Here is a 27,224-nt window from a genome sequence, read left to right on the forward strand (position 1 = left end):
GGTGGCGCATGCTTGTGGGGGTGGGGAAAGAGAAGCATTGTTGGTATTGGATTGGATGTGAGGAAGAAACCTCAGCTTCGAGTGGAGAATAATAAAAATGTGTTGTATCTCTAGTTTTAATGCTTGTGCAGACTTATGTAGAGATCAGAGGATCAGCTTGTTTCCTAGACATGAATACTGTTTGAAATCAAGCCTTCAAAAGAGACACTATCGTAATCTTGAGCTGATCGGGTCATCGTGCTGTGCAAAAGATAGCAGATCAGCTGTTCAAACCCATCAGTCCTGCACCAGTTAACTTGTTCACCATTATTGAAGTGTTTTTACTGTATGTGGAAAGTAGTGAGAAAGCAGGTGACCAATCAGTTTTTTCAACTGTTAATCCTCTGTTCATACTTTATCTGGTATTCTCAAGATAAAGATATATTTACTGTATATGCAAAGGCCATCAGGCCTTATCCTGCATAGCTTGCCCATTAGATGGTGCAATCTTAAGAATTATTCTCCTCAGTCATTAGTAATGCTAACTCCAGGAGTTAGGGGCAACCTCTGTTCAATTTCAGGAAAATCACTGGGAATTTGTTTTTCTCCAACCTCCAATATGCCATGCTTATTCATATCATCACTAAGCATACTGAAGTTAACTCCCTGCCCTCCCCTGTACCCCCAATAATTATTGGCACTGATACTATCCTGTGTTGTGATTATTGAGAGCTTTGATGGTGCAAATTATAATATAAATTCTGTTTGTTGATATGAGGGATGTTCTTGTTGCAAATGGTTCTGTTGAGCCTTGCTAATATAGGGCACTCCTGTTGGTTAAGTGTTGCTTGTGGAGGTTTTATATTAATTGAGTTTCATCACAGTAAATATATAAATTGTTTGTGTATAGCACACTTAGATCAGAAGTTGGAGACTTGAAGACATCTGGGTACCATGAAGTGGTATCTGGAGCATTTGCCTCTTAACGGTAAACTTTATTTTTCAGGGTCGGTACCAAGTAATATAATTGGTAGAGCAGTAAGTAGATGGAATTACGATGCAGATCAGCTGTGATCTAATTGAATGGTGGAACCAGCTTGATGAGCTGACTGTACTACTCCTGTTCCTATGTTTCTAGGTTGTGAAGCTCCATTTGAGGACTGTTCTGAAAACATACTAAAATCTATTTGGAAAGAGCAGATTGTTGGTCTACATTTGGGTAGACTTCTCTGCCCATTGTATTTCAGCAGCAAGACTCCTTTTGTGTAGGTTAAGCAGGGGTTTTCAGAACTTGTGCCATGGATACAACTGCTTGTTTGACGTTAATTGACTTGTAGGGCACAATGCATTTGTGTTGCAGTAACTTTGCAAAATTCTATGTATTTCAGTGAAGGGGAGAAACATTTTATAGAACTGTTAAGGGATAGTGAATTTATTGGAGTTCACAACCCATATGCACTACTACCAATAAGTTGTAACAAAAGTAGAAGTTGAGAGTTTTCATATCTTTGTTTATGTAATTCATGCTTTGTTAGTGGCTCATTTTAGAACAAGACCACAGTTTAATTATGAACATTGGGTTTGGGTATGGATTTAAGTATCAGTTTTGTTGCTCATTGTCTACTGAAATACTTTTCCCTCGGAAGCTTTTGTATGTACATACGAGCATATGAATTAGGAGCAGGAGTAGGCCACTTGGCTCTTCGAGCCTGCTCCGCCATTCGGTAAGATCATGGCTGATCTGATTGTAACCTCAAAACACACTGTGGCGCAGTGGCTAGCACTGCAGCCTCAGCTCCAGCGACCTGGGTTCACTTCTGGGTACTGCCTGTGCGGACCTTGCAAGTTCTCCCTGTAACCGCGTGGGTTTCCTCTGGTTGCTGTGGTTTCCTCCCACATGCCAAAGACTTGCAGGTTGATAGGTAAATTGGCCATTGTAAAAATTGCTGTAGGTAGGTGATGTGAGGGAAAAATGGGATTAATGTAGGATTAGTATAAATGGTTGGTTGATGGTCAGCGTGGACTCGTTGGGCTGAAGAGCCTGTTTCGGTGCTGTGTCCCTTTGACTCTTATGACCACATTCCTGCCTATCCCCAATGACCTTTCACCCCCTTGCTTATCAAGAATCTGTCCACCTCTGTCTTGAAAATATTCAAAGACTCTGAATCCACTGCTTTTTGAGGAAGAGAATTCCAAAGACTCAAGACCCTCACTGAAATAAATTCTCCTCAGCTGTCTTAAATGGGCGAGCCCTTATTTTTAAACAGTGACTCCTAGTTCTAGATTCTCCCACAAAGGGAAACATCCTTTCCACATCCACCCTGTTAAGACCCTTCAGGATCTTATATGTTTCAATCAAGTCGCCTCTTACTCTTCTAAACTTCAGTGGATACAAGCCTAGCCTGTCCAACCTTTCCTCATAAGACAACTCACCCATTCCAGGTATTAGTCTAGTAAACCCCTGAACTGCTTCCAACACATTTACATCCTTTTTTAAATAAGGAGACAGTACTCAGTACTCCAGATGTGGTCTCACCAATGCCTTGTATAACTGAAGCATAACCTCCTACTTTAGTATTCAATTCCCCTCGCAATAAATGATTACATTCTATTAACTTTCCTAATTACTTGCTGAACCTGCACACTAACATTTTGCGATTTCATGCACTAGGACACCCAGATCCCTCTATCTCAGAGCTCTGCAATCTCGCACCATTTAGATAATATGCTTTTTTTATTCTTCCTGCCAAAATGGACAATTTCACATTTTCCTGCATTATACTCCATTTGCCAGACTTAACCTATCTATATCCCTTTACAGCCTCCTTGTGTCCTCTTCACAGCTTAGTTTCCTACTTAACTTTGTCATCAGCAAATTTAGCGACCATACCTTCAGTCCCTTCGTCCAAGTCATTTATATAAATTGTAAAAAGTTGAGGCTTCAGCTATGATACTTGTGGCACACCAGTCGTTACATCTTGCCAACCAGAAAATGACCTGTTAATGTCTACTCGCTGCTTCCTGTTAGCTCGCCAATCTTCTCTCCATGTCATATGTTGCTCCCTACACTGAGCTTTTATTTTCCACAATAACCTTTTGATGTGGCACCTTATCAAATGCCTTCTGAAAAAATATTCTCGTTATCTCTTCTCCTCGCACCCCCACCTGCACTATTGACCAGTCTGGAAAAGAGCCATGCTCCTTTCAATACTGCCGCGTAACTGATTGGAGGCAACTTCAGACAATTTGGGTGGAAGAATTATGCCGATGCTCCTTATGGTGGGGATAGCCGAGTTTCTAATTTGATGTGACCAATGCAGTGGACCTTAAAACTAAGTGCCTCAGGGACTGGTTTAGCAGATTACGAAATGCATACAAGTGAAGATATTTTATTTGCTAAGGATGCTGCTTTCAACTGAGCTGAGCTGATTGAGTTGTTTGAAAGCAGAATGTAATTAAATCAAACAGGCCAGGTTTGGTGCTGTGTGTGTCAGTCATGGGGTGAGAACAGGAGTAGGCCATTCAGCCTGTTGTGCTGGTTCGGCTCTGTCGTACTATGATGAGTACCATGTTGACGCTCATGGATAGGTAACAGATGGACATTGGCAACTTGAGTGACACTGGAGGGCTATGTTTTCTGTGAAAATGTACCTTAACATGAATAAGGGCCAGGAAATTGTTAAAATATCCCTATCGCGGATCATATATATTTGTGTGTCTAGGTTCAGTTATGTGAAATTAATATACTTAGTGTCATTGGAAACAGCTGAAGTTGAGAAGAAATTTGCTTCACAATCAGCTTATGTAACTGTATTGAGAGGTTAATCTCAAATCATGAACAAAGTTTGAATTTATAGGAGTTATGTAACCATCTTATAAAATGCACTGACCATTGAAACTCCTCCAGGAGTTTGACAGTTCATTTTTTTAGCAGCTTGAGTTTTATTCTGTGGGCACTAATTTCACTTAATTCTGTTGTCCAGCTATATAAGAATAAGGGGTAAGACATTTAGGGAGGGATTTGCCATGAGGAGGGATTTCTTCACCCAGAGAGTGGTGAACTTCGGAATTCTCTACCACCGAAAGCAGTTGAGGCCAAATCATTAAATATATTCAAGAAAGAGTTAGATATAGTTCTTGGGGCTAAAGGGATCAAGGGATACGGGGAGAAAGCAGGAACAGGGTGCTGAGTTTGGATGATCGTATTGAATGGTGGTGCAGGCTCAAAGGGCCGAATGCGCTACTCCTATTTTTCTGTTAATCTAAGTACAGTATATCCTCCGGCTCCCCTTTATCCACAGAATGTTACTACAAAGAACTCCAATAAATTGGTTAAACATTATTTCCCTTTCACAAAACTATGTTGACTCTGTTGACCTTGAATTTTTCTAAGTGCCTTGCTGTAACGTCTTTAATAGCTTCTAACATTTTCCCTATGACGGATGTTAAGCTAACTGGCCTGTAGTTTCCTGCTTTCTGTCTCCCTTCCATTTTTGAATAACGGAATTACATTGGAAAGTAGCCAATCTATTGGCATCTTCCCCGAATCTAGGGAATTTTGGAAAATTAAAACAAACACATCTATCTCACAAGCCACTTCTTTTAGGACCCTAGGATGAAGTCCATCAGGACCGAGGGACTTGTCAGCCTGCAACTCCAACAATTTGTTCTGTATCAGTTCCCTGACTCAGGCAATTTGCTTGAGCTCCTCCCTCCCTTCCATTTCCTGATTCCCAGCTATTTCTGGGATGTTACTTGTATCCTCTGTGGTGAAGACCGATGCAAAATACCTGTTCAATTCATCTGCCATCTCCTTATTTTCCATTATTAATTCCCCAGGCTCACATTCTATAGGACCAACGCTCACCTTGTTAACTTTTCTTTGTTAAATATCTATCGAAACTCGTACTAGCTGTTTTTGTATTTCTTGCCAACTTTCTCTCTCAATTTTTCTGTAGCTGGATTTTAATGTTCCTAAATTGTGAATGAATGCAGATTTGGCTTTTCTATCTCTACATCCCATTTGCAATCTTTCTCTACCCTTTCCTCTCTCTCCAAACCTCTGTTCTGATATTAGAAGATTTACAAGGTCGGAAAGAGATATCTTAGACTTGTGCGCACCTTAGACTGGTCAACTTTGACGAACACCTAGGAGCAGATGAACCAAAGCTCCTAGACTGGCAGTACCTTGATTTTTAAAATTAGCCTCATTCCTGTTTTCAAATTCCTTCGTGGCCTCACCCCTCCCTGTCTCTGTAACCTCCTACAGCCTCTGAGATTTGTGCGCTGCTCCTCTCGGTCATCCCCGATTTTCATCACATTGCCATTGGCAGCCGTGGCTTCAACTATCTTGGCCCTAAGCTTTTGAATTCCCTCCCTAAACACTTCTGCCACTCTAAGTCTCTCGCCTCCTTTTAAGACATTCCTTAAAACCTACTTTTGGTCAGCTATCCTAATCTGTTTGTGGAATGATGTCAGTTTTGTTAATGTTTTTATGACGCATTTTAGGAGCACATGAAAATAGGAAATAGGAGCAGGGGTGGGCCATTTGGCACCTCCAACCTGCTCTGCCATCCAACTCGATCATAGCTGATCTTCTACTCAATGCCATTTTCCCATACTATCCCCATATCCCTTGCTATCTTTAATATCTAGAAATCCATCGATCTCTGTCTTGAACATACTCCATGACTGAACCTCCACAGCTCTTTGGGGTAGAGAATTCCACAGATTTAGCACCCTCCAGTGAAGAAATACCTCCTAATCTTAGTCCTAAATGGCCTACCTCTTATTCTGAAACTGGGTCCCCTGGTTCTAGTCTCCCCAGCTAGGGGAAACCTCCTTCCTGCATCTACCCTGTCGAGCCCTGTAAGAATTTTGTATGCTTCAATGAGATCACCTCTCATTCTTCTAAACTCTAGACAATACTGGCCCATCCTCCTCCGTGCCTCCTCATAGGACAATCCCCCCCCATCCCAGGAATCAGTCTGGTAAATCTTCATTACACTCCCTCTATGGCAAGTATATCCTTGCTTGGGTAAGGAGACCAAAACTGTACACAATACTCCAGGTGAAGTCTCGCCACAGCTCTCTACAGTTGTAGCAAGACTTTACTTCTGTGCTCAAATCCTCTTACAATAAAGGCTAACATACCATTTACCTTTCTAATTGCTTGCTGCACCTGCATATTAGCTTTCAGTGACTCATGAACAAGGAATTCTTTGAGGAAGTGACAAAGTTGATTGATGAGGGAAGGGCTGTCGATGTCATATACATGGACTTCAGTAAGGCGTTTGATAAGGTTCCCCATGGCAGGCTGATGGAGAAAGTGAAGGCGCTTGGGGTCCAAGGTGTACTAGCTAGATGGATAAAGAACTGGCTGGGCAACAGGAGACAGAGAGTAGCAGTAGAGGGGAGTTTCTCAAAATGGAGACGTGTGACCAGTGGTGTTCCACAGGGATCCGTGCTGGGACCACTGTTGTTTGTGATATACATTAATGATTTGGAGGAAAGTATAGGTGGTCTGATTAGCAAGTTTGCAGATGACACTAAGATTGGTGGAGTAGCAGATAGTGAAGGGGACTGTCAGAGAATACAGCAGAATATAGATAGATTAGAGAGTTGGGCAGAGAAATGGCAGATGGAGTTCAATCAGGGCAAATGCGAGGTGATGCATTTTGGAAGATCCAATTCAAGAGTGAACTATACAGTAAATGGAAAAGTCCTGGGGAAAATTGATGTCCAGAGAGATTTGGGTGTTCAGGTCCACTGTTCCCTGAAGGTGGCAACGCAGGTAAATAGAGTGGTCAAGAAGGCATACGGCATGCTTTCCTTCATCGGACGGGGCATTGAGTACAAGAGTTGGCAGGTCATGTTACAGTTGTATAGGACTTTGGTTCGGCCACATTTGGAATACTGCGTACAGTTCTGGTCGCCACATTATCAAAAGGATGTGGATGCTTTGGAGAGGGTGCAGAGGAGGTTCACCAGGATGTTGCCTGGTATGGAGGGCGCTAGCTATGAAGAGAGGTTGAGCAGATTAGGATTATTTTCATTAGAAAGACGGAGGTTGAGGGGGGACCTGATTGAGGTGTACAAAATCATGAGAGGTATCGACAGGGTGGACAGCAAGAGGCTTTTTCCCAGAGTGGGGGTTTCAATTACTAGAGGACACGAGTTCAAAGTGAAAGGGGAAAAGTTTAGGGGGGATATGCGTGGAAAGTTCTTTACGCAGAGGGTGGTGGGCACCTGGAACGCGTTGCCAGCGGAGGTGGTAGACGCGGGCACGATGGAGTCTTTTAAGATGTATCTAGACAGATACATGAATGGGCAGGAAGAAAAGAGATACAGAACCTTAGAAAATAGGCGACATGTTTAGAGAGAGGATCTGGATCGGCGCAGGCTTGGAGGGCCGAAGGGCCTGTTCCTGTGCTGTAATTATCTTTGTTCTTTGTTTGTTCTTTTTGACATCAACACTCCCCAATCTCGCCATTTAAGAAATATTCTGCATTTCTGTTTTTCCAAATTACATTCCATCTTTGATTTTGCCCGCTCAGCCTATCTAAATCCCCTTGAAGCCTCTTTGCATCCTCCTCACAACTTGCATTCCCACCTAGTTTTGTTGTCAGTAAACTTGGAAATATTACATTTGGTCCCCACATCCAAATCATTGATCTAGATTGTGAATAGATGGGGCCCAAGCACTGATCCTTGTGTACCGCACTAGTAATAGCCTGCCAACCTGAGAATGATCCATTTATTCCGACGCTGTTTTCTGTTCACTAACCAGTTCTCAATCCATACCAGTATATTACCTCCAATCCCAGGTGCTCTAATTTTGCTTACTAATTTCCTGTGTGGGACTTTATCGAAAGGCTTCTGAAAATCCAAGTCCACCACATCCACTGGTTCCCCCTTGTCTATTCTGCTAGTTAAATCCTCAAACTCTAACAGATTTGTCAGACATTACTTCCCTTTCATAAATCCATGTTGACTTTGCCCAATCCTACCATTATTTTCTAAGTGTCCAGTTATCACATCCTTTAAAATAGATTCTAGCATTTTCCTTACTACCGTTATCAGGCTAGCAGATCTGTAGTTCCCCATTTTCTCTCTCCCTCCTTCCTTAAATAGTGGGGTTACATTTGCTACCTTCCAGTCTGCAGGAACTGTTCCAGAATCTATAGAATCTTGTACACTTTACTATGTTAAAGGTGCTATAGAAGTACAAGGGTGGCCCAGAGATGTCAATGAAACTTGAAATACATTTCATTTCATACTGTCACAAAAAGAGCAAGTGCTAGATCATACTTTTTAAATTTCAAGGTTTGAAGTATTTCTTCTATCCATATAAATGACCTGTAACTATTGTCCTGTTGCACTAAGGCACAGTCTAGGTTTGGAAGAACAAAATCTGAGAGCGCACTGGACAGGGCTAAAAGTCTGGACAGTAAGTATGAATTCATGAAAACCATGGCTAATTGCTTATTTATTCTGCAGGGGACTATTGAAATAAAACTATGTCCGGAATTGCTTTGAGTCGACTTGCGCAAGAAAGAAAGGCCTGGAGAAAGGATCATCCTTTTGTAAGTATATTTTTTGGCAACTATGCCGGCCATTCCTTTGAGAATGTGTTTGGGCAGCAGGGCTAGGAAACCTGTTAGAATCTATTAGATTGGGTGTCTTAATCCCAGACTTGACTTCTGCTCTTGCATAAGTTTTACTAGTCTTATGCTCTAATTGTTGGAGTGTTGAATATACAGCACAGGTTCTATTGGAAAGCGCAAATCTATCTGACAATTAGAATTGTGGAATAGTAAAGCACAATAAGGCCATTTAGCCCATTGAGTCTGTGCTGACTCTTTCGAAGAGTAATCCAGTTAGATCTGCTTTTTTCCCCATATCCCTGCCATTTTTTTCTTCAAGTATTTATCTAATTCCCCTTTATTTATTTAGAGATACAGCACTGAAACAGGCCCTTCGGCCCACCGAGTCTGTGCCGACCAACAACCACCCATTTATACTAACCCTACAGTAATCCCATATTCCCTACCACCTACCTACACTAGGGGCAATTTACAATGGCCAATTTGCCTATCACCTGCAAGTCTTTGGCTGTCTTTGAAGGCTACTGTACAATGTTAGAATTGTAAAACACAGAATGAGGCCATTGCTTCTTAAAAGCTTGTCTGCCTGATAATTGCAGCAGCATTGAATCAATGACCCAAGTAGTTTGCCATCTTGGCTCAGAAATTTGTCATGGGATGGGAACTCTGATCAGTACTCTTCTCTGTTGCACCAGAAATGCCCTCCGTTTTTATTTAATTGTTATTACTAGTTGGTTGATTTCTGCTTTGGGAAAGCCGTTGTGCTACCCGTACAAGGATCAAAGTGATCACCTCCCTGCTGTCTTTTGCAGTTAAAAATACAGGTTAATCTAGAGATGAGCTATATTTATATTCAAGAAATGAAAATACCTGAGTTTAAGAGCTTCGGCAGGCACCTGCTTGGAGTTGAATTGAAATTATTTTGCGTTCTGTTTGTTGACCTTTTGTAGAAATGTAATACTTAGTGAAATGAAGGACAAGGTGAAGCATGTCTTGTGCTGTGGGCTCCTGCCGCTAATTTGGTTAGGCTCGGACTGTTGAAATGCGTTTCACGAGGACCTTGCAGCCTGCAGACACAGGATTGGAATCCAAGTCCTACAAATGAGAAAGGTCAAGGAAAGAAAGATGTTCTTTTTATGTAATAGCATCTTTTGTGTGGTCAGGACTTCCACAAGTGCTTTACAACCAATAGAATATATTTTGAAGTGCATTCAGTATTATGTAGGCAACTTGCTAGCAGCCTATTAACCAAATATGCCACTCAAACCTTTGTTGAATTGCTCTGAATAAGCATTGGTACTGTTGCAGTGAGGGGCAGGAATTTGGAGTATTCTGTTGAAGTGCATTTCTTTAAATTGTACTGAATGTGTTTCCCTGTAGATGAGTAATAAAAAATTGGTAAAACTAAATTCATGTGCAGTTGGAGACTTGACGCAGGTAACCAGCTTAGCTCAGGCAGGAAGAATATTGAAAATTTATTTTGCTGTTTGAGGTCAGAACCTAAAGTATAAATTGATTCAATATTGGCCTCCACCATCTTAAGTGGGAAACTGTTGGGATTAGCCAAGTAAACAGCTGGCAAACATTATATTGTAGAGAGTCAGGAGTAGGAGCAGCCTGGGCATTCATTATTACAGTGGGTCCTGAACTAAACGGTATTGGGGGTAATATTTTTCTGCCTTGGACGTTTACTGTGAAGAGGGGGGACTTGCGAATATGAAGAATTTGCATCCAGAAAAATTCTGCTCAGAGGATTTGAGGATCAGGATAGAATTGGTGTTAAAAGAAAATAAGGTTGGTAGAATTGTGGAATAGCTTCCCAGTCTGTGATAGAACAAGAAATTATGGCACCCTATTTATTAAAAATGGATACATAACTTTCATTTCATATGAGTCTTTAAGGTAGTGAAATGTCCTAAGGCGCTTCAAAGAGCATTATCAAAATAAATTTGACTGCCACATGAGATATTAGCACAGGTGACCAAAAGCTTGTTGGTTAAGATTTAAGGTGCCTGGAGAAAGGAGAGGAGACGACGTTTAGGGAAGGAATTCCAAAGCCTAGGATCTAGGCAGCTGCCAATGGTGAAGCCGTGAAAATTGGGGATGCTTAAGAGGCTGAATTGGAGGAACTGTTAAGTTCTCTAAGTTTTGTAGGGATGAAGGAGATTGGAGGAATGGGGAGTAGATGCCATGGAGAGATTTGAACACTGAGAATATTAAATTTGAAGCTTTGCTGGACCTTTGCGAAGCAGGTTCAAGGGGCCGAATAGGCTATTCTTGGTTCATATGTTTGTATAGGGAGGAGAGTAAGTTGTGAAGAGGACATAAGGACTAAGCCGATGGAGGTCAGCAAGTACAGGAGTGATGGGTAAATGGGACTTGGGGCAAGTTAGGATAGATTTAAATGAGCTGAAGTTTATAGAGAGTGGAGGCAGGTCAGGAGGGTATTGACTATGGGATATAGGACTGCTGGTTCTAGAACCACATTAATGGGATGTTTAGAAGAATAGGTTAGATGGACCAATGCCCCTCTCCTGCCCAAAACTGTATGATGCAAATCCAATGTTGACAGTCCTGGTATACCTCCAAGTAAAAACATGTCGTCATGATTTGACCAGATTGGAATTTGAAATTCTATTAATTTTTGACCTTGGAGATTTTCAGTTGTCGGCACCCAATTACAATATGCCATAGGCAGAATAAATAGTGTTAATGTTCCATTTTTAAAAAATGTATTGCAAACTAGCAGAATATTGTACAATTCCTGTTTATAGGCAGAGGGATGAAGGAAAGGAGATTTGGCCTTGCAGACCAGCTTGGTATGTGTTGTCAGCAAGTTTTCTTGTATTGGTGCTGCTGTTTGTGCCTTGGCAGTAGGAAGCAGATCTACTGGAAGGAAAAATGCTTGGATTTGGCGGTAGAAAATACTTTTTGCCCAGATTGACTGCCTTTTATTTGTAGCTTAAAGTTCGGTCTGTATTCCCTTTTTATAAATAAGAGCAGCCAACAAATGGAGTCTTCAAGACTGGTTTCTTGTAGTTTAATGAAAATCCTTAGTTTATATCATGGTTAAATATAGCAGTAAATCAATTCTCTTTAATGTGAAATCCAATATACTTCACACCCTATAATTTCAGTGAAGTCCTATAAAAGTTATACTTCTCTCTGGATACCCACATACATGAAGTTATGGCTTATACTAAGTATAATGTATGAGCTCTAACTTTTGTGTTCTGTTTTGCTGTCAGGGCTTTGTTGCAGTACCCACAAAGAATCCAGATGGTACTCTAAACTTAATGAACTGGGAATGTGCTATTCCAGGCAAAAAGGCGGTAAGTATAATTTTCATCTGCGCATCAACTGATTTGAGAACCTTGCTGCAGTCCTCTGGGAGGTTAGTTGCTTGGAACAGAAGACACTTGAGACTAGGCGAAAAGAACTTTAAAATAATTATTTAAAAAATTCTGTGTCACTGCTTTAAATTTCATTTAAGATGTTCTGGTCGTTCAGATAGATGCTAAAGATCATGGTACTTCAGAGAGAAGAGGGAGTTTTCTCAATTTCCTGACCACCATTCCTCACTCAAAAAAAAGTTAACTGTTCAAATCAGTGCTGTTTTTCTGCGATCTTGCTGTGTGCATAAAAGCTGCTGTAGTTGTCTGAGAATTACACATCAAAGTAATTTGTCCCTTTATAAATTGCTTTGTGACCCTTCTGAAAGATGTGATAAGGTTCCACATTAAAATTGAGTCTTGCTGAAAATAGACATGTTGTCGAAACTTTTCGTCTGGCATTCATCAGGACAAACTGCAAGAATACCAATGTAAAGGAAGTCAACAACCTTATACTGTATGAGAAGAGAGTGCTGATTGGTTGGCAAGTGAACTGTGATTGGTAGAGATGTTGTCATGGAGAATGCACTAGTTTATGGTGACTGACAGTTAACTGCCAAGCTTTGTTTGAAATTTGAAGCTGGCAGCTTGACTCTTAGTCAAGGCATTGCCCTGAGGAATGAACCAGTGAATGGTTGTCACTTACTTTGTTTAGCTGAAACAGGTGCAATGTTTGTACATGTTTAGTTTAGTTTAGTTTAGAGATACAGCACTGAAACAGGCCCTTCGGCCCACCGAGTCTGTGCCGACCATCAACCACCCATTTATACTAATCCTACACTAATCCCGTATTCCTATCACTGCCCCACCAGTCCCTATATATTTCCCTGCCACCTACCTATACTAGGGTCAATTTATAGTGGCCAATTAACCTATCAACCTGCAAGTCTTTGGCATGTGGGAGGAAACCGGAGCACCCGGAGGAAACCCACGCAGACACAGGGAGAACTTGCAAACTCCGCACAGGCAGTACCCAGAATCGAACCCGGGTCCCTGGAGCTGTGAGGCTGCAGTGCTAACCACTGCGCCACTGTTCTTTCTGTCTGCAAAGAACAAGGCCTTGTGTATTAATATATGTAGCTTCCAGTATGTGCAAATGTGCCACACTGTGAGCCCTACTAACAATCTTAAATTGGTTGTCAGCGTAATTCCTAGCACACTGAGGATTATTTAGCAAATGTTGTCCAATTGTGGAATCACATCTCATGTTGGACATTGCATTTTGAGTTTTGCAGGCATGGGCTGGTTGTGTACGGCTGTACCTTATCCGTTGCAAACAGTCTTGTTTGATACGATCTGCCAGTCTTTGGGACGTGTGGCCTATATAGAATCGAACCCGGGTCCCTGGAGCTGTGAGGCTGCAGTGCTAACCACTGTGCTGCCCTTGTGGTCTCTTGTGGTCTTGGGAATTCTCTTCTCTCCTTAGCAGTTCTCTCCTTCCTCTACAGGCTTTTCAGAAGAGAAACAGGAAACAAACTCCATCTTCTGACCTGTCATTTCTCTGCACACATCTTCCCCAGTTACCAGGGTTTCTGTTCTATTTTTAACTTGTCATGTAATAACCAGTGCATGTTGTCAAACAAGTCCTTTCAGTGTCCTTTCGATGCACCCTCTTTTTAAAAAAAAAAACTGGTTCAACATTTCTTCAGTTTGACTGAATTCCTCAAATATTTTTAACAAAATACAGAAGCACTTTCATAACACAATGTTTAGCTTAATTTCGCACTTAATGTCAATTTTAAAAATTTTGTCATAATTAGTAGCCTGAATGTTCCAACAGGCACCAGTGAAGCAAAGTAGCAGAATAAAGCTGAGCTTTGCTTTAGTGAAAATTAACTTGATGGCAGTGTCCTGCTACTGGTTGTGACATCTAGCTCGGTGAAATTTGCTGAAACTGCCCTCTACTCAGTGTCTGCCGTATGTTTTAAGCAGCGCAGGCATAGTGGTAGGGTAGTGTACTGACCACCTCCAGGCGCTTACCCATTGTCTCCCGAGACAAGGAGGCCAAAGAAGAGGAGTGTACTAGTATGTTACTGGACTAGGAATTCAGAGAATGAGAGCTCAAATTCCATGAGGGCAGTTTTATTAAGTAAGTAAATTTTGAAAATAAAAAGCCAGTGTCAACAGAGTGACCATGAAGCTGTCTGATTCATAAAAATCCAACTGGTTTGCTAATGTACTTTTAAGGAAGAAAAACCTAGTCTCTCGCAATTGTAGTTGTCTTTTAATTAGAGGTAGACTATTAAGCTGTTCAGCTATCAAACCAGGAAGGCCCAATCTGCACCACCTTGGGAGAGTTCAAGGTAACCTCCATTCAGATTAGATCTGTGGAAAAGTGTACCAGCGTAGTATGATCCGTACTTAAAAAAAAAAGTCAGTTATTATGTGGCCTTGATAATGTTGGTCACACCAGACATCTTTTTGTTGAGTTCTCAGTCCTCCCCTATGCTGCTCAGGGTGGGGTGGGGGGGGGGGGGGGGTGTGTAGATGCTTTTTCTGCTTCTCTTTGCCCAGGTGCTAGGCGCAGTTACATTCCAGTGACTAGCTAAATGATGTGTAGAGAACCAGAAAAGCAGAAAAAAGCTGAGGGAAATTGACTTCTCAAAGTTACTGATTTTGGTGCTTTAGGACTGTGAGTGGGTTTACTGAATATTACTTGGGGTTGGTGGGGGTGGGGAGTGGATGCAGGTTAGATTTCAAAATTCAAATTGGTTTGTATAATGGGACAGTTTTAGGGACACTGCCATTGGTCTTGTATCTGGGGACGCAATGAGAGTGATAATTTGTTGGTCTTTCTGATTCCTATGCTGACCAAGCAACCATTGCTAGAAATGGGATGTTAGGTGCTTAGCTCTGATGCCCTTCACAACTTTCTGCTGTTTTAGGTTCACACTTGATAACTAGCTACTTAGAGGAGTGGTTGTAAGTTGCCTTGCCTGTGGAACTGTTGCATGTTCTCATGCCTGCAGAAGAGAGGACGTTGGAGGGGAATAGGTAGGACAAGAAGTGGATGATTATTTTGGCTGCCTTTTCTTGCTAAGGACAAGACCTATTACTGCTATCTGTAGGTCCTGTTGATAAAATGCCATTGGTGTGGGGCAGTTTGATGAGCAAGAGATTACAAATTATGGTCAGTGGTACAACTGGAGCAAGGTTTTGTGATACCTAACCTTTTCAATTACAAATTTTTTAAAAAATTCCTTCTTTATCAATGTACCCGATTGGAATGTTTTGTGTTTGGAGTGATCAGTCTGTCCATTAACCCAATTATTTCATATTTATTTTCTTGGAACAAGAAATGGGGAGGGCTCCTGTAGCTTCAAGTAGTACTTTCGAATGAGAACACAACTGAATTCTTTACAGAAATTACTAATTTTTGCATTGTTCTCAGTTATGAATACATTGAGAATTAGTGCGGGTTGGGATTTGTTCGTTGTACCTATTTTTTTGCTCAATTCTACCAAATAACTAACTGAACTTGTGGTTTACTCAATCCACTAAAGCAGTATTGATTAGTAACCTGAACGGGTATATTTGGTTGCCTGGTAACACGACATTCTTCTCTTCTAGACGCCGTGGGAAGGCGGGCAATATAAGCTTCGAATGCTGTTTAAGGATGACTACCCCTCATCGCCACCAAAGTGTAAGCATGTGCAGGCATTTCTGTTTTGGGCCAAGAGGGAAACCAAATAATTGACCCTACTCCAAAACTCTGTCAGTGCTCCAGCGCTAGACGCTTTGGGGTAAATGAGAGAGGCTTGGTGGCTGGTAAATCTTGTTCATTAATTTTAATTTGCTTGCCCCAGTTCATCTTAAAGGTTATAGAAGATCTGAGATTTTGTTTTCTACTTCGGAATTTTTCAGCATTTATTTTGACTGAATTTGTTGGGGGCAGTACTTGATCATTTGTGAATGTCAGTTCAACTTTAATGTATTCTGTTTGTTTAAGTACATCAAGTATTCCGTAACAATTTGCATGCAGGGTAAATTGGAGTAAACACAGTAAATGAAAAGTAAAGATCAAGCCAGCATAGGTTGGATTGAAATCCCGCTCTCATCCAGTACTTCAGCTTCTGTCGTCCATGATCAAATATAGCAGATGTATTATAAAATCTTTTCTCCAACCCAAACCCAAAGGCAGCCTCCACTGCTGTCTAAATTTAAAAGGATTTTGATTAAGTGAATCTATGAAGCCTGAAATTGCTCTTGGTGTAAAGTATTTTGCTGGCGGTAATGCAATATTATTTGTAGAATAGCCTCTTAATTTGAAGAGAGTTGTCTTGCACATGAGTAAGCATAGCTGTTTCGGACTGAACTAAATAGAACATGTAAGGTGCTATAACTGGCAGTGTTGAAGTAGGCATAATGCAACTGGATAATGGTTATCCTTTTATGGCTGATAAGTGACTGCCAGTTTTAAATGTTGCTGTTAAGTGGTAGGGAATGTACCATATTCTGGAACGACAGTGTTAACTGACTTGGCCTTCTGTTAATGTGTTTAGTATGGGGTTATCACCATATTGAATGGACATCGATACACACTCATCCAGGACAAAGCAGCCCATTTAATTGGCACCCCAACCACCACCACAGCACACTGGCTGCAGCGTGTACCATCTACAAAATGCACTGCAGCAACTCACCAAGGCTCCTTAGACAGCACCTTCCAAACCCGCAGCCTCTACCACCTAGAAGGACAAGGGCAGCAGATGCATGTGAACACCATCTGCAAGTTCCCCTCCAATCCCCACACCATCCTGACTTGGAACTATATTGCCATTTCTTTACTGTTGCTGGGTCAAAGTCCTGGAACTCCCTTCCTAACAGCACTCAGTGTACCTACATACCAAGGACTGCAGCGGTTTGAGAAGGCAGCTCACCACTTTCTCGAGGGCAATTAGGGACGGGCAATAAATGCTGGCCTAGCCAGCAACGCCCATATCCCACGAACGAATAAAAAATTCATGACCCATGCCATTGGTTTGATACTTTAGCTTGCACCTGTTCAGACCTGTATTTGATTGTTTTTAAAGTGAAAGTTAGGGTTTACAACAATCATTGATGTTTCAGGTGCAGTAGATAAGGCTTTTATCAGTAAGGTGATCAAGCAGAATGGGGAAAGGAACTTGGAAAAGCACAAATGAATCCTGAAAAGTTTATAGTTTTTCTATTTCATATGCAACAGGAACAGAAGGAATATGGTGCAAAATAAATTTACTCTCTATACCTGTCCCTGGACAATCTTGTATGCATCCTGTAATTCTACCTGCATGGTTCAAGATTACTTTTTTTAAAACTACTTAACAGGTAAATTTGAGCCTCCAATATTCCACCCGAATGTGTATCCCTCTGGTACTGTGTGTCTATCCATTCTAGAGGAGGATAAGGATTGGAGGCCTGCTATTACTATTAAGCAGGTCAGAAATAATTTTTGCTTTTTTAAAAACACTTTTGTGGAGCCTGTGCTTTACTTTCCACCACTGACCCATGCTCTATTTTTCAAAATAGATATTACTAGGAATTCAAGAACTACTTAACGAGCCAAACATTCAAGACCCAGCACAAGCAGAAGCATACACAATCTACTGGTATGTAGGACATGTTAACAAAGAAATGCATAGCTTTAAAGTAAGCCCAGTGCTAATGTTATTTCCCATCTAGTGACCAGTTAAGCTAAGGATAATTCCCATCAGAAAAAGTTAATTGAGCCACTGCAACTTTTTTTTTCCCCCTGATGTTTGTTCTAATAGTGATGGGAAATGGATTGTTTTGTTCGTTTGTGGGATGTGTGCATCGCTAGCTAGGCCAGCATTTGTTGCCCATCCCTAATTGCCCTTGACAACTGAATGGCTTGCTAGGCCATTTCAGAGGGCTATTAAGAGTCAGCCACATTGCTGTGGGTCTGGAGTCGCATGTAGGCCAGACCAGGTAAGGACAGCAGATTTTCTTTCCTAAAAGACATTAGTGAACCAGATGGGGTTTTTACAATGATTGACAATGGTTTCATGGTTACTGTTAGACTAGCGCTTAACCACAAATGGTCTAATATCACTGAAGCCGTATGATTACAATCCTGTCCTATTGGGACTGGATGTTACAGTTTAAAGTTTCAGATGTTGGGTGATCTTTGTAATAAATGTGATATTTTCCTAGTTCTGCAGATCAAACATGGGAGTAAACTACTTTCTTGGTACTTCATCTTTTAATCCACTTGTTTACGTGCTCTATTCTACTACTTTTTGAAATCATATATGGTTAGGTGACCATTAGCACTTATGTTACATTAACAAAATGTTTAGTCCTTTGCCGATATTTGTCATGGATGGAAACATGCTAACTGCTGATTAGACTGGGGAAATATAATTAAATCATGAGAGTTGAACCTGAACTGTAAATCATGCAATATGATACTTGGAGCACAAGTTAGAGTATGTTGTGTTTTTGTAACCCTTGTGTTTTTGAAGGGGAGGTAGCTAAGACGGAATTTGGGTTAATATATTTCAGAGGGGAAGTGAGAAAAGATGTAAACAGCGAGTATGAAAAGAGACTGGCAGCTAACATAAAAGGGAATCCAAAAGTCTTCTACAGGCATAGACCACTGCTTTTCTTGATCTGTATTAATGACCTAGACTTGGTTGTGCTGGCTGTACTTAGAGTTGATAAGTCAACAGAACCACATGAGAAGCATCTGAGGATATCGAGGGAAGTAAGAGTGGAAATTGTAGAGGCACAGCCGTAATCTTCCAATCCTCTTTGGACACAGGTGATGCCAGAGATTGGGGAATTGCAAGTTTTACACATTTGTTCAAAAAATGGTGTTAAGATAAACCCGGCAACCATAGGTCAGGCAGCTTAACCTCTGTTGTGGGAAAGCTTTTAGAAATAATCTGGAACAAAATTAATCCATATTTGTTCAAATGATTTAATGAAAGCCAGCACAGATTTGTTAAAAGCAAATCATGTTTAACTTGAGTTTTTTGATGTAACAGAGGTCGATGAGGGCAGTGTTGATGTCATGTACATTAATTTCCAAAAGGTATTTGATAAAAGTGCCACATAACAGGCTTGTCTGAAAAGTTAAATCCCATGAAAGGGATAGTGGCAGCATGGATACAAAGTGGCTGAGTGACAGTAGTGAACAGTTTTTTGGACCGGATGGAAGTATGAAGTGTGGTTTCCCAGGGTTGAATGATCTAGACTTGCATGTGCAGGCCACAATTTCAAAATATGCAGATGAGACAAAGCTTGGAAGTATTGTGAACTGTGAGGAGGATAGTGATAAACTTCAAGAGGCTGTAGACAGGCTGGTGGAATGGGTGGATACATGGCAGATGAAATTTTAATGCAGAGAAGTGTGAAGTAGGAAGAACAAAGAGGCGATATAAATTAAAGAATACAATTCTAAAGGGCTCGCAGGAACAGAGGGACCTGCGGATATAAGCACATATCTGGGAGGGCAGGTTGAGAAGGTGGTTAATAAACCATTCGGGATCCTGAGCTTTATAAATAGGGGTATAGAGTACAAAAGTAAGGAACTTATGAACCTTTTTATAAAACACTAGTTTGGCCTCAACTGGCATAGTGTCCAATTGTGAGCACCACTCTTTAGGAAGGATGTGAAGGTATTGGAGAGGGTACAGAAAAGACTTACGAGGATTGCTCTTTGGATAAGGGACTTCAGTTATATTGATAGATTGGAGAAGCTGGGCTGTTCTTAGAGAAGATTAGATTGAGAGGAAATTTGATGGAGGTTTTCAAAATCATGAGGGATCTGGATAGAGTAGATGGGGAGAAACTGTTCCCATTGGCAGGAGGGTAGAGAACCAGAGGGCATTGATTTTTAAAGAAAATTGCATAAGAATCAAAGGTGACGTGAGGTGATGCTTTTTCACTAAGTGGCTAGGATCTGGAATGCACCGCCTGAATGTGTGGTGCTGACTGTCAGTTGTGGCTTTCAAAAGGGGATTGGATGATTATCTGGAGGGAAAATTTGTAGGCTATGGTGCAAAAGGTAGGGGAGTAGGACCAGCTGAGTTGCCCTTGAAGAGAGCTGGCACAGACTTGACGGGTCGATTGGCCTCCTATGTTGCAACATTCTGTAATCCTATATAAATGCATTTAAAAGCTGACAAATAGTCAGCAGGTCACTCAGTAGGTGAAATAAGTCAATATCTCACTTGTGCTTTTGCACTGCTTTATATTAAATGAATTAGTACAGTTGATCGGCACATTATTTTTGGGTTGAAATCCAGTTTACACTGGGATGAGCATCTCTCCCTTCTTGCATTAGTCTTGGATGAAATTAGCTTGAGCAGTTTGTCTTATGGGACAGGCTTTAAGTGCATTATCCTCAGAGGTTATTAGAAAACTCGAGCTGCATCAGAATGAATGTTGCCACCTCCCCACACCAGTTTTCCTAAGAAATGTGCACTTATTGAGAGTTGAGGGATTGGCCACCTAGAAGCAAACTGCCTTCCTTCTTGGCGGTGTCCATAGGGCTGGAATTAATGGTGGAAGCTGCTTTATGGTGTGTTCTCAACGGGGCACAAAATGGATTGGTTCTGAACAGTTTGTGTTACCTAATTGATCCGGTATTATAAAATAAACTCGTCGTGCTTTTGAGATGGAAAAAACATTCAAAGATTTCTGTTCTCACTCAAATCCGTAACTCCTCTCTTTGTGTTTTTCCATTCACAGCCAGAACAGAGTAGAGTATGAAAAACGAGTGCGAGCACAGGCCAAGAAATTTGCTCCAACATAAAAAAAACAAGCAGCTAAAGGATGTGGATTTCTGACTGTCGGCTGAGAAAAGAAGGCACGCTTTTCACGTTTAGCAAGTTCCTGTTACAAGCAATTGGCAGTCTTTGGGGGAAATAAATTACTCGGACAGTTCTAGTACACAACATCAAAAAAAAGAGGCAAATCATCTCGGCACGAAACTTGCTGTGTTTCTGTGGCGGCTGTAGTAAAAAAATTTTTATTTAAAAAAAAAAAGCCCTTGTGTTCAATGGTAACTTGCAAAATGAGGTTGGATTCTCTCCCCCCCCCCCCCCCCCCCCCCCCCTTCCCCCTCCCCCTCCCCCAAGCTTATATCCACCATGAATGGTTTTCAGACCTATCTTTAAGCATCCTGGCGTAGTTGTCAAGCCTCCAGGAACATTCAACAGGAGGAAGATTTTACCAGAAGAAAGTAAGAACAGTTACAAATCCATTTACATACCATGATCTGCATTTTGCTCTTAACACCAAGGCTTTCTTAAATCCACAGTGGCCCTTTAAAAGAGACTTGGAAGTGCTGTAATAAATGCTGTATTTTAAAAAAGAAACTGTTAATACAATGTTGTTTCTATCCACCCATTCTGCCCCTCCCCCACTACTTGCATATAACATGATTAGAATGTTACCCATATCTGAGGGTGCTGTCTTAGTTGAAAGAACCTGGAATTCTTTCTGAGCAGTTTCTGATTCACAGAAGCTGAGTGGATGTTCTCAGCCCACATTGTGGCACATTTGCTTTTAACTTTTTTTATTAACTCCTTTTTAAATGCGGTGGCATGGTACATGTGGCCTGTCTCATCGCAGCTCCCTGTATGTGTGTATACTCTTGTCACCTGCTCACTTTGTTTTGCTCTGGACTTCCTTCCTGTGTCACTCTAGATTGGGATAAAGTTGCATTGTCCTTATTTTCTCTCTGGAAAGTAAACCTTTACAAGTGCCCCAGTTTTATGTGGAATAAGGGTATCTTGTGACATCTTTATGCACGGTTATGGTTTTGCAAAAAGATGTTTGCAATAGTGTAAAGCTGTCTTTTTTTTTTTTAGAAAAGGCATAACCATAAAAAGCAAAGTGCATGTTTAAAATTGGACTGTAGATAGTTGTATTTCACTTGCAAGCAGGGATTGCTTCTGAACCTGTATTTCACACTTGGTATTTTTGGTGAGAGAATTTGGTAGTAATTGTTTTCAGCAGTCACAACTTTGTGCCCCTGGGAATAGCGCAGAAGATGTTTTACTTAAGTATTTGGTTGCAGTTTAATTGGGTACATTTATTCTCTTGATCCCGTTCACCTGTTTTGGGAGTGAGCCAGGTTTGAGTTTTACATGCTTAACGCATTAGGTGGTGATAAATCCTCTTCCTTCCACTGACTTTCCTTTCAGAATTGATCATAGATCTTATTTTGGTGAAGATGTGCACATTTGGGAGGCCAGTTGCTACTTTTTTGGTGAGGGGGATCCAGTAGAATACACAGGGAAGTACATTCTATAATGGTCCTCTTTCTTTCAGGAGCAATGTAAACTCTGAGCCTGTTGCTGGAATTGTGTCCCATTGATAAAATCTTTTGTTGGACTGTTCTGATTTTCTGAACAGTTAGAGCTTGTACTGTTCGGTGTCTTTCAGGCTTGAGTCTAAAACCTGCTGGACAGTTTGATAATTATGGAAATGCTTGTAATTCATGAGCTTCAATCAGGGCAGACAGCAGTATGGTAATAAAATGTAGCTTTTTTACTACTGAAGCTTCAGAAATCCAATTTGATTTGCATGTTGGGATGTGCATCTATTAATTTGTCTGTCACTACATTTTAGAAACGCAACCTTGATATCGGTGGCATGGTATATAATGGATCTGGAGCACAAAATGTGATTTATTATCAGCAGATACAACTCCTGTCAGTAATGTAGATGAAGGATGCTTATTTTTGAACTGGTAAAAACCTGAACTTCTGTAATATAGACCACATGGCAGGTGGAATGCTGCTGTTTACTTCTGAAAAGATTGTTCCACAAGTACCACAAACGCACCTACTCGCTGACCAACATGAGATGCTCATTCTCCAGGAAGTTGTTTTCAAGTGTATAGTCCGGTGATGTCGCCATGTATTTAAAGTGCTGGGAACCTGATCTGTTAAGACAGTGGGTTCAATGCACTTGAAATGACTCCTGATTTCCACCTAGCTTTGTGCTGTCTCACTTCTGGGTTTGATGTGCAACATGCTTAGAACCCTCCTGTAGCATTCAGATCACTATTTGCTGTGGGATCAGACTCCGTGACCAATAATTAATAGAACAGCTCTCCTCCGCTTTCTTCTCTTAAATTTCAGGGTTCTTGATCTGCTTTGCTTGGTCACGTTTTCTGCGTCAGTTTAAAAAAAAAAAACTCATTCTCGACACATCGGCGTCACTGGTGAGGCTGGCATTTGTTGCCTGTCTGTAGTTGAGCTCTGTGCCTCTGAAAAGTATTGCCAGTTTTGGAAGGGATTTATATACAATATAAGGCAACTTGGGACCTTTTTTGCTGATGACAACACTACCTTTTCTACATCTGACATTTCATGCTGCATAACTCTTGGATTAAGTTAGTACTTTAGTACTAGATATTCCCTAAACTTCTCAACACTTGGAGCAAAAAGCAGAAAATTCCCTCATTTCAATATTTTTAATTTACATTGGTTTACGATACTTGACATTGTGCAGAAATAATATTTCACTATTCATTCCCCTTTTGCACTAAATGATTTGTTTACAAGAGCTGGAGTCTATTAGCATAATTGATCTTTGTTACAGCTCTCGCTCTCCCCTCTCCCCTTCTGGCTTCTCTTTTCCCTCCCCCCCCCCCCCCCTTTCAAAACCCACTGTTGCAATTCTCTTACTGCTGTATGTTAAAATCTAAATTAGGTTCAGGCCTGCTGTCGGCTGCTGTTGTCATTCATGTTCCCATGCCCATGGATTTAGTTTTTCTTTCAGTGCCTCCTATTTCACACTTTAAAAAGCGACTAGGATTTCTATGCACAGCAGGAGTGAATTGGCCTCATTTTTGGGTGAAATAAGTCTGTTACGCTCTTCACTCTGAGCAGTTAGCAATATGCTGGTGAAGGTTTTTGGTGGTGTTGTAACAAGCTCTCCCTCTGCGTATCAATGTAGTGGGCCTGCTGAAACTTGCATTTAACATTAGTTTTAATTCCCTGGTGTGATACAAGTAAAATGATATGAGCCATAAGATACAAGCTAAATCCCAGTTTTGGCTATGACAGTTGCTTTTAAGTTATCTGCTCCTAAATCATATCACATAGCTCCTCCTGTATCCTTTATGTACATTCCATTGAAGGCATTGGTTGCTGATTTTATTGGTACTGCCGTTTCTGTCATGAAAGAAATGGGGCTACATAAGTAGTGATAAAACTCAGTATGTCTTGTGTGACATCTTGTTGAAATTCTTAAGTATTGCCTTTCACATTTGAGTTACTAAAAATATTAATTGGACCACAACAGCAGCAGTGTGGCTGAATTCCTAAGGTGTCCATGGGACTTGATGGGAAGCAGGTGCCCATAGGAGAAATGTCACTTTCTCATTCATGAAGAAAGACTTTGACTTGGTTGTGCCTAATGGGCATTTCACACTTGAAGAAATTCTGTCAGTCACCAGTGTTATATCCTTTGTGTAAATGTTTATGTATCTTCTTGTATGTGTACAGTGCTGAACCTCAAATAGTAATATATGTAAACTGTAATCTTCAAGAAGGTTCTGCTGCCTCCTTACATTTCGACTAGCAACAACCCTTTCTGCAGTCCAGTTTCGAACAGTGGTTGCCTCAGGAGCCTGTGGAATCATGAGTTAAGGATGAGCTCTCCAAGTTTGTTCCTGGCCAGATGTATAATCGTTTGGCACTGTGGTTATCACGTGCACAGCGTTGAGAAGTGAGACTTGTAGTAAAAGTTGAAGATGCTAATTCCAGGGAAGAAAAGGGAATTTATGTGCTTTAAAAAAAAAAAAAGTAATTTTTCAATTGGAAGTTCTGAAGTTAATGGCTTACCTGATGTAATATCATTGTTGAAAATTATGGCAAAACGTGTGTAAAAGAAGTGTTTTGGGCAATGAGGGCTGATCCAAGGGATCACACTCCCTCTCTCCCTTTATGGATAAAATATTACTCTCTGAATCTACTTAATTGTGCATCCATTCCAATTGACCTTAACAGGCACTTGCTAAAGGAAAAATAAAACACCCTTGGAACACTGGTACATCCATTTCTTTGTTTATATTTTTTGATGGATAAAACAACAAAATAAAATCTTAAAAAAAAAAACAGTATTCCAGGGTGATGCTGTAAACTTGTACAATACTTTTATATCTTTTTTTCATAGTCCATTGGATTTTGAGTATGAAATTGGCATGTCTTTAGAAAACATGCTAATTTTAATGTCTGCCCCCCTGCCCCCAACCAAAAAGCAACCCTGCCCTGCCCCCTTTCCCTCCCCGGGAAAAGAAACTAAAAAACAAAAAAAAAAATTGATGGTTGTAATGGTTGCCTATTGCATGGCCTCGTGCGGTTGGGACTGTGTAGTGTTTCTGTGTCTTAAGTGTGTCACCTTGCTCACCATGTTGTAAAGCTGGAAGACCTTGAAACTGTGGTTATCGCCTGACCCAATCAATTTATGAAACCCGTGGTTAAAATCTTTGTTCAAGTCACTACGATCTTGGCTGAAGCCAGCTTAACATTTTGATTCAAACAGTAAAAGTGCCCTTGCATTCCCAAACCTCCAGTACTTTCATTGTCTCTTATCCATCCCTCAATTTGGAAATTGTGGTCCTTTACTGAACCGTGAAGTTTTTGAGCTATCTAGATCATACTTTTCAAAATAGTGTTTGAGCATTGCACAAGTATCAACCTCTTTTTTTTTAAAAAAAAAAGCAAAAATCCAAAAAATCCACGGGTTAAATATGAAGGGTGTTTTCAACATGTATTAAATGTTTTGTAGATTTATGCAATTGTCTGAACTTTGTAATTGCTTTTAGATTTTGGTAGAAATGTAGGTTTAGATTTGGGTGCTTTCTTTCCTCTTCCTCCTCCTACCCCAATTTATATTAATCTGCATTCAAAGCTGCATGACTGGTTTTCTCTAACATCTGACTGTATAGTCACCCAAATGTGGGGTGATTACTTAAGAAAAAACTGAGAATCAGTTTTCTATTTGCCACAGTTCTGCAACCTTTGAGTTGCAAGAGCTGCTGGTATTTGTATATCTTTCTCATTTACAAGTCTTTTTCAACTGGTCAAAGTACTGATGGAGCATGCTTGTCAGAGCACCTAGTTGGACAAATGAAGTTCTTAAAGTTTGACTCGAGCTTAGTTTTTCTTGTCAGCTGTCTTTGTTTTGTCTTTTTTTTAATAACACCCTGAATAAAGTGTGGTTGGAGGACCTTTTGACTTGTGCCAGGGCTCAATATTAAACGCTAGTTGACCAGCCAGCCCACAGCCCACTTGGCCCTCCAATGTCTTACAGGCTAAAAGCTTGTAACTTTGCTTTTGTAAACAATGGTGTTTTGGAGTCTGGAGAAGCAGGCAGAAGCTTATTTTTTATCACCTGAGCTTAATCTGATGTGTATAACGTTTGAACAACTTCCATCAGAGTTGGACACAAAACCCACTGTTAACTGGTCCATTGCTCAGTTGTGTTTTTATCCAGGCCATTGTTCATTTTGAAGCCTGATTGTGTGAAATATATATCCTTCTATAATGCAATATGGTGGAATGTGAGACATTATTGACATGGAATCTGCTGCCTTCCCAAGCACACCTTTTCAAAGGCCATGTTTGCTCTCCTTATCTCTTGCTTGCCCGAAAAGTGAAGTTGTAATATTGAAAAAGCAGCTCGGACAGCGAGAAAAATGCGCTTGTTTAAAATAAATTTCTAATGAATGGAAAGTTTAAACGTGAAGAAATCATTCCATTGTTGAGGCTCAAGCTGCCTCTGAGCACCATGTACCATTGCAGCACACGCACCATTTCAATCACTGATACCTCTGTTTGTATGCTGTTTGTTAATGTATTTGTGTTTAGAAAAAGAAATTAAAAAGCGAAAAGTAAGTAGTGGTTTCCTTGTCTTTTTATAAAGTGCTCAGATAAATCAACATTTGCATGTTTATGTCCATCCTACACCCTTTTTCTTTGTAGAATAAGACCATACTAATGTGTTTTATTTAATGATCGTACGGTCTGTATGCATTCCAAGAGTGATGGTGTAGGACACTTAACTGGTTCCACTGTATTAACATGTCAGCTTTGCAATATTAGAATTCTCCTTTACTTATAATCATTAAGAAAAATCATCATGATCTCTGTGTTGGATTTCTTTTCTCTTATGACAAGCTTTTTGCCAATTAATCATAGGATGGTGATTACTGCAGGTACAGAGATGAGTTGAGTTATTCCAATTGAGGAATGTTATATTCTGAGTGAAGGTCATGGAC

The 27,224-nt window shown here is 40.7% G+C and overlaps 1 protein-coding gene across 1 annotated transcript in view; it reads left to right on the forward strand.

Annotated features, from left to right (window-relative positions):
- LOC137353354 (SUMO-conjugating enzyme UBC9) overlaps positions 1 to 26,841 on the forward strand; it is a 45,062-nt gene extending 18,221 nt beyond the window's left edge. The window contains exons 3-8 of the mRNA XM_068019522.1: positions 8,479 to 8,564; positions 11,834 to 11,917; positions 15,548 to 15,620; positions 17,285 to 17,394; positions 17,486 to 17,565; positions 20,675 to 26,841. Coding sequence (XP_067875623.1) covers positions 8,499 to 8,564; positions 11,834 to 11,917; positions 15,548 to 15,620; positions 17,285 to 17,394; positions 17,486 to 17,565; positions 20,675 to 20,738 — 477 coding nt within the window. The 5' untranslated portion in view covers positions 8,479 to 8,498 and the 3' untranslated portion in view covers positions 20,739 to 26,841. The remainder of the gene's footprint in view (positions 1 to 8,478; positions 8,565 to 11,833; positions 11,918 to 15,547; positions 15,621 to 17,284; positions 17,395 to 17,485; positions 17,566 to 20,674) is intronic.
- Positions 26,842 to 27,224: the final 383 nt, after the last annotated feature.

Source organism: Heterodontus francisci, chromosome 41 (assembly GCF_036365525.1).
Source record: "Heterodontus francisci isolate sHetFra1 chromosome 41, sHetFra1.hap1, whole genome shotgun sequence".
NCBI classification, from domain to species: domain Eukaryota; kingdom Metazoa; phylum Chordata; class Chondrichthyes; order Heterodontiformes; family Heterodontidae; genus Heterodontus; species Heterodontus francisci.